Source organism: Eutrigla gurnardus (assembly GCF_963514095.1).
Source record: "Eutrigla gurnardus genome assembly, chromosome: 23".
NCBI lineage: Eukaryota > Metazoa > Chordata > Actinopteri > Perciformes > Triglidae > Eutrigla > Eutrigla gurnardus.
Genome location: NC_139934.1, coordinates 2,010,706 through 2,019,312, shown reverse-complemented (window position 1 = coordinate 2,019,312; position 8,607 = coordinate 2,010,706). Strand labels below are relative to the sequence as shown.

General features: G+C 41.6%; 1 protein-coding gene across 1 annotated transcript; it reads right to left on the bottom strand.

Moving 5' to 3' along the window:
• Window positions 1-6,308: 6,308 nt before the first annotated feature.
• LOC311008872 (neural cell adhesion molecule L1-like protein) lies at window positions 6,309-8,347 on the bottom strand. Its single transcript, XM_084002815.1, has 6 exons — window positions 8,255-8,347; window positions 8,094-8,129; window positions 7,191-7,454; window positions 6,868-7,107; window positions 6,626-6,784; window positions 6,309-6,484 (listed from the first exon to the last, which is right to left on the bottom strand). The coding sequence occupies exons 1-6, from the start codon at window positions 8,283-8,285 to the stop codon at window positions 6,375-6,377; spliced, it is 840 nt and encodes a 279-aa protein (XP_083858941.1). The 5' UTR covers window positions 8,286-8,347; the 3' UTR covers window positions 6,309-6,374.
• Window positions 8,348-8,607: the final 260 nt, after the last annotated feature.

The window sequence follows — 8,607 nt, the reverse complement described above, 5'->3', positions numbered from 1 at the left end:
TCATTGTTGGCAGATGAATTTGTTTTATACATTATATACAGTATATACAGTATATATATATATATACTGTATATATATATACAGTATATATATATATACTGTATATATATATACAGTATATATATATATACACTGTATATATATATATGTATATATAAACAGTATATATATATATATATATACAGTATATATATACATATATATACTGTATATATATATATACAGTATATATATACACTGTGTGTATATATATGTGTATATATATATACAGTATATATATATATATATATATACAGTATATATATATATATATATATATACAGTATATACATATATATATACAGTGTATATATATATGTATATACTGTATATATATATATATATATATACAGTATATATATATATATATACAGTATATATATATATATATATATACTGTATATATATATATATATATATACAGTATATATATATATATATACACTGTATATATATATACAGTATATATATACATATATATACTGTATATATATATACAGTATATATATATATATATATACTATATATATATATATATATATACAGTATATACATATATATATACAGTGTATATATATATGTATATACTGTATATATATATATATATATATACAGTATATATATATATATATATATATACAGTATATATATATATATATATACTGTATATATATATATATATATACAGTATATATATATATATATACTGTATATATATATACAGTATATATATGTATATATATACTGTATATATATATATATATATATATATGTATATATATATACAGTATATATATATATATACAGTATATATATACATATATATACTGTATATATATATATACAGTATATATATACACTGTGTGTATATATATGTATATATACACACAGTGTATATATATACAGTATATATATATATATACAGTATATATATACATATATATACTGTATATATATATATATATATACAGTATATATATGTATGTATATATATATACACATCAGTGTCAATGACGCATCATCTCCTGTGCCTTTAAAAGACTCAAGTCACAACAGTGATTGGAGAACTTCCTCTGTAGCATCCTCACACGTTGTTGCACTGTAACTGCTCCTCTTGATCAAGATTAAAGTCAGACGTCGACTTTACTTATGTCTCCGATCTCCTCCTTGGGTGAATTTATTCTTTATGGACAAATTCTTTTAACAAACGCCATCTACTGGTGTGAGTCTCCGTCGAGGCAGTGGAGCAACTCCATCAACATCACAGTGCACAGTAGGAGCAACTAGAGATTTATTTATATGAAGAAGTCTAAAAGTCTTACCCCCCATTCTTCACCACTAACAAATGCAAAAATCCAATATAATAATTGAAATGGACAGTACGGTGTGATGTCCCTGTTCTGTCTGCTTCTCTTCCAGGAGAACCAGGAAGCAGTGGGCCGTCCTAAGCAGACCACACCTTAGGGTGATAAAAGGCCAGTCTGCTCGCTCTCTCTGGTGGTTGAGCAGCTGACTGCTGCTATGACCTACAACCTGTTGTAGTTTGTTCTCTCATATACATATACATATACACATGCACACACCCACACACACTACATTTCATGCAACACACCCACGTTATGTTCCTTTTGGGTTGTTTGGTTAAATAAACACTGAAACATTCTCAGAGCTCTGTGTCTCCTCTCTCCTTGTTTCAAACTGAGAGCCAGGCTTGTAACAGACGGGGGCTCGTCCAGGAAACTCCAGAATCCTGGATAGTATGGTTGCTTGTGTTGGGGTTGTAGCAGGAGCAGATTTGGTTATCAACAGTTAATTATTAATGTCGATATGATTATCGGTATTAATAACTATATTTAATATACTATCATGATATAATCATGAATAAACGGGGCACCACCCTGGGATCAGGGAAAAGATAACCTAAAACTGTATTCAGTCTCAATATAAAGGTTTTATACTCACATGCCAATCATCGTGATCATTGGCATAGAAGCATAAAAACAATCTAACAATTAAGAAGGGCGTGAAATTCAAGCACTAGCCTTCACAACCTGCTGTTATCCAGTGACATATACACAACAAGCACAAGAGACCGCTAGTTATAATATGATAAGATTTATTAAAATCAGTAATAATGATCACAATCAATAACACTGCAATTACAGTTTTTTCCTATCGTTTTCGGTCATGTACCCATACTATGGTCACTTTTCCCTATCACTTAACACAGTGGGCTTTAGAGACACACACCTCTGCATATCTGTTAACCTTTGGTGCAAAATGCACTACAACAACCACACCACAAACAATGCTGCCATAACTTAACACATGTTTCCTCTCAGAACACTATGACCTAAAAAACACTAACATCTTGAAGCATTGCCAATTGCATATATAAAATGTTGCTGTGTCCTCCAGTTTGGCATAGATTTCCTGTAGTGTTGCATTGAAAAAAAGAGAAAAAACACAGACAAACACTTCTTTGGACTACAGTAATAAAGTTTGTAATATTACAGTATGACAATCCAAGCCAAGTATCTGCTGACAGTGTTCATATGTCGGTTTACCTCCCACAAAAGATGTCACAATTGAGTGTGGTAAATGTACTGTAATTGTAAATACAGTAAATACTGTAAGTGTTTTATGAGAAACTGAGAATAACGTCAGAGAGGAGAGTTTTGGAGACTTCTCACATCACATTACTACTGTTACAAACACATCAGTCAGAATGCTGTAAATACTGTATAGTACCTGTTAGTTTGTGTGAAAACCCTCACGATTGATGCCACCGTTGATCTTGGCAAGTTCGGCTGAACCCTCAGACCAGCTTCCCTCATGGACAGACCATGATTGATTACATGGTCGATGACAGTTGCTCTGATTTCATCAGATACAACTGTCCTTGCTGCTGCTGCTCCTCTCCCTCTCCCTCTTCCTCTACCTTTCCCTCTTCCTCTACCTCTACCTCTCCCTCTCCCTCTTCCTCTACCTCTCCCTCTTCCTCTACCTTTCCCTCTTCCTCTACCTCTCCCTCTTCCTCTACCTCTACCTCTCCCTCTCCCTCTTCCTCTACCTCTCCCTCTTCCTCTACCTCTCCCTCTCCCTCTCCCTCTCCCTCTTCCTCTACCTCTCCCTCTTCCTCTACCTCTCCCTCTCCCTCTTCCTCTACCTCTCCCTCTTCCTCTACCTCTCCCTCTCCCTCTTCCTCTACCTCTCCCTCTTCCTCTACCTCTACCTCTCCCTCTTCCTCTACCTCTCCCTCTCCCTCTTCCTCTACCTCTCCCTCTTCCTCTACCTCTTCCTCTTCCTCCTACTTCACCTCCACCTTCACCTCCACCTTCACCTCCACCTCTACCTCCACCTTCACCTCCACCTTCACCTTCACCTCCACCTCCACCTCCACCTTCACCTCCAACTTCACCTTCACCTCCACCTTCACCTCCACCTCCACCTCCACCTTCACCTCCAACTTCACCTTCACCTCCAACTTCACCTCCACCTCCACCTTCACCTCCACCTCCACCTCCACCTTCACCTCCAACTTCACCTTCACCTCCACCTTCACCTCCACCTCCACCTTCACCTCCACCTTCACCTCCACCTTCACCTTCACCTTCACCTCCACCTTCACCTCCACCTCCACCTCCACCTCCACCTTCACCTTCACCTCCACCTCCACCTTCACCTCCACCTCCACCTCCACCTTCACCTTCACCTTCACCTCCACCTTCACCTTCACCTCCACCTCCACCTCCACCTCCAACTTCACCTTCACCTCCACCTTCACCTCCACCTCCACCTTCACCTCCACCTTCACCTTCACCTTCACCTCCACCTCCACCTCCACCTTCACCTTCACCTCCACCTCCACCTCCACCTCCACCTTCACCTCCACCTTCACCTCCACCTCCACCTTCACCTCCACCTCCACCTTCACCTTCACCTTCACCTCCACCTTCACCTTCACCTCCACCTCCACCTTCACCTCCACCTCCAACTTCACCTTCACCTCCACCTTCACCTCCACCTCCACCTTCACCTCCACCTTCACCTCCACCTTCACCTTCACCTTCACCTCCACCTCCACCTTCACCTCCACCTCCAACTTCACCTTCACCTCCACCTTCACCTCCACCTCCACCTTCACCTCCACCTTCACCTCCACCTTCACCTTCACCTTCACCTCCACCTCCACCTTCACCTCCACCTCCAACTTCACCTTCACCTCCACCTTCACCTCCACCTCCACCTTCACCTTCACCTTCACCTCCACCTCCACCTTCACCTCCACCTCCAACTTCACCTTCACCTCCACCTTCACCTCCACCTCCACCTTCACCTCCACCTCCACCTTCACCTTCACCTTCACCTCCACCTTCACCTCCACCTCCACCTCCACCTCCACCTTCACCTTCACCTCTACCTCTTCCTCTCCCTCTACCTCTCCCTCTTCCTCTACCTCTTCCTCTTCCTCCTACTCCACCTTCACCTCCACCTCCACCTTCACCTTCACCTTCACCTCCACCTTCACCTTCACCTCCACCTCTTCCTCTTCCTCTGCCTCTGCCTCTTGCTCTTGCTGCATCCATTTTCCTATACCAACTACGTAAAGAAGTCCAAAGCAAATGCCAAAGAAGGCCCTTTTTCAACGAGGCACAAATTACATGTAAAACACCTGAGTAGGTCTTTAGCTGAGTAGGTCTTTAGCTGAGTAGGTCTTTAGCTGAAATGACCACCAGGTGTTTTGCATTGCAAAACTTATCCTCTGTGTTTTGTACAGATCATTGTATGTAGTGTTGCTTTTACGTAAAAAAAAAAGTAATTCCATGCCAATTCACCAAGAACTATGGTGCACAAGGGGAAAATAATCTAAATTACTGTAAAATAAAATAAATAAACTATAAACTAAATATTTTTTCTTATTCAAACATGTAACTTCATTTGTCTGTCCAAATGCAGCATCTTTCCATCTACAGTGATCTAAATTACTGTTAGGTTTTGAACAGAAAGTTCACTGTTTTGAACAGAGTATCTAAACATTGGTAAAATATGCTGTAGTTCCACAGCGTTTTGCCGGTAGTGAACATTGACTGGGGCAGGTATCCATGAAATTTGGAAGAAGGCGTCATTGCCAGCATTTGTATCTTAGCATAGGGGCAAGTAACCACAGTTTGGTTCACATGGTCTACTGGTATGCTCACTGTGTGAAGTGTTTAGGGAATGTGAACATGGTTTAGGTAAATTGCCTAAAACGATAGGAAAAAACTGTAACAAAGCCTTATTACCTAGCTACCTAACACACAAAACTAAGCTAAACAGAGGGAGAGACACACGTGGAGTGTGTGTGTGTGTGTGTGTGTGTGTGTGTGTGTGTGTGTGTGTGTGTGTGTGTGTGTGTGTGTGTGTGTGTTTTACCAGGAACAAAGAGGGGAGCAGGGAATGTGAGATCGGTCCTCACTCTACACCAAGGTTCAGTAAGCGTGTTACCATCACACAGGAGCCTGTAGACGCCTCCTTTTGTAACGGCGTGTTACGGTGGAGAGAGGTCGTTTAAAGGTGGACGCTGGCCTTTATACCCCATGGACCCCCAGGGACCCCCCCACTTTCTGGTTAGGTAGTCAGCTAGGGGAAAGGAGGTTCCACATTGTCCGGTTCTTGTGCTGTGCAGGTTAGTATAACCTTCTCCCTCTGGGTCTGGTTGGTTGCTGTGGGGTGAACCATGTCTGCTGTTGATGAGTTTTTGCAGAATCCCAGGGAGGATCTGTTTAACACCTTCACGAAGGAGCAGTTGAAGGTGGCTGACTATTTTGACGTGGAAATCCCTAATAAGGCCCTCAAAGACTGTATCTTAAGTATGATTAAGGACCGTTTGGTGCAGTTGGGGGTGTTGCCTGATATATAGATTGTATTCAATTATTGTTATTTAAATCCTATAAAATGTAAATATGTTTTTTAGTGAGTGTGTAGGCATGTAAGACTTTATTAACAATAGTAGCTTAACAAACAAAGAATTCAGTCGTGACCCACCATCGATCCTGACAGTCTAGAGGTCTTGGCTCTACATAAAACTAAAGAATTTAGTAAAATTGTATTAACATATGACAAATCCATATAATTAGGGATTCAAGCTTTTATTTTATTTTTACATTTTACTTATAATTCAGTCTCACTGAGTTTTGAAACATCTTTTTTTAAGGGCAACGAAGACGTAGAAGTCTGGATGACTTCCAGCGTATATATATATATATATATATATATATATATATATATATATATATATATAAAATATCATATCTTATAATTAGGACACACTTTCTGTCTCTGATCTCTGCAGCTCAGAAGTGATGCTCGGTGCTGACCGCTTCAACGTCATCATAGTCATCAGCCGAGCTCTGCTCGCCATCGTTGGGTGGGGCTGTTGCCACGGAGACGGGAAGGCGATTTCCTGTCAGAGGAGTTTGATAAGCAATATTAAAAGAAGGGTAAGCATGACAAAAAACAGATTGATTTATTGATTGATTGATTGATTTATTGATTGATTGATTGATTGATTGATTGATTGATTGATTGATTGATTGATTGATACCTGTGGTTCTCTGTCGATATAAAGACACCATGAGGAGAGTGGAGATGCAGTATGGACAGAACACCACCAGGTGGCAGACCAGTCTGAACACGAGGTGGAGGGGTTCTGAGTCAGGGGGCGGGGTCGACGAAGAGGGCGGGGCCACGGTTGCAGGTTTACCTGCAGACAGAAATCCCACCTCTTCAGGTGAATATCTGGATGAATGAACTGCTGGACTCAAAGATGACCTTTGACCTGCTCACCTGTGACCGTGACCCAGCTGGGCGGAGACTCTACGTCACCGACGGTACACGTGTAGAGGCCCTCGTCAGACCTGGACACATGCTGGATGGTCATGTGACCTGTAGGCTCAGTCCCGATGAGGGAGCCATCCTTGTAGAAACCAGCTGGGAGGTCGGAGGTCGTCTTTGTCCTGCAGGACAGAGTGACCTCATGTCCCTCCATCACAGGGAGGACTGGACTCTGCAGGATCACCGGTCCACCTCAGCACAGACACAGAAGTCCAGCTGACAACGAGACCTTTACTCTGGCGGGATGACTTTTATTTTGGATTGTGTGATCTTACCAGTGACGGTGATGTTGATGGTGTTACTGGTTTTTCCGTCTCCAGACTCACACCAGTAAACTCCACTGTCCACTGGGAGAATGTAGCTGAGGGTGCAGGAAGAACCAGCAGGTTTCCCCCAGGGTTCTCCACACTGAGTCCTGGTTTTGTCTTTCCTGGTCCTCCACAGAATCCATCCAGCTGGACCCCCGTCGTCCTCACAGCTCAGAGAGAAGGAAGTCCAGCTGAAGAACTGGAGGCTGCTGGGACTCGTAGTCAGACGAACTGGAAGAGGAGGATGAAACAAGACCAGGTGAGATCCCGGTGTACCTGGTGTTTTCATCAACATACATATTTCCCAGCATGCATTGCAACAAAACCAATGAAAACGATTAGTTTAATGGAATAGTTTTAATTGCTCATGTAGAATTTTTAAAAATAAGATGGTACGATGGTATTTATTAGGACCACTGTAAAATAAAACCCAGAGCCGAGAGAGGTGGCTATATTCAGAGAAACTAAAGTTTAGAAAAGTGTCAATTTGGGACTTTATTACAACCGGAACAACCGGATTGGGTGGTTGTGGTAGCTTTCACTTGTCATAGCTGTAATAAACTCACAAATGTGTTACTTTTACAAACTTTTTTCCCTGAATATTGCCCTCTCTCAGCTCCATTTATTGTATTTTATTTACTACAGTCCACCTAACAATACGTCGTACGATGACGGCAGCGGTCCACAGACCAAAGTGTGAGGTCACGACGACTACCCCGACATCTTGTTTACAGTCTATGAAATGACGCCATCTTTGATTTCCCCTTGACGTCCCCTTTGAACTTATTTCCCCTTCCAGCCCCCCGGGGGGTCGAGATGAATCATTTTCAGGTTTGTGGACAATCAACAATGTTTTGAGCGTTTCCTGACCTCGGCCTGTGGAGCAGCTCAGCAGCGAGGCCAGAACTGAAGAGGAAGGACACAACAACAGAGCAGGCTGCTGTTTATATGCAGGATAGAAACAGGATGGTCAAACAGGATGAGCATCGTTGAATTAGATGTCGTTGCATCAAAGACACGGCGGTACTTACGGAGCAGACACAGCACCGAGGGTTCGTCCATCCTTAACACTCGTGAGATCTACGAGTCGATGAGAACGCTCCGGTGAGACCCGCCTTCTTCCTCTGTGATGGCGTTTGACAGTGTTGTGGTTTTCCTGTCCTCACACCTTCTAGAAAAAAAAGATGGGTTGCATTTAAAAAATCAAGTACTGAATACATTTACATTACATTTACATTTAGGTCATTTAGCACTTTTGTCCAAAGCGACTTACAATAAGTACATTTGTCAAAAGAAGGAAACAAAGAAACCACAACGAATCATTGCCGATAAAGTAAGAGCTAAAAATAGAACAAGTGTTAGGTCCTCATCTGAGTAGTTCAAG

Bases quoted from the DNA above. Each gene is read 5' to 3' on its own strand.
- LOC311008872 (XM_084002815.1), bottom strand. From the start codon at position 8,285: ATGGACGAACCCTCGGTGCTGTGTCTGCTCC. The intron at 7,455-8,093 runs GTCAGGAAACGC...CTCCTCTTCCAG, and splicing joins GAGCTGCTCCACAGGCCGAG to TTCGTCTGACTACGAGTCCC. The intron at 7,108-7,190 runs GTAAGATCACAC...GTCTGTGCTGAG, and splicing joins CATCAACATCACCGTCACTG to GTGGACCGGTGATCCTGCAG.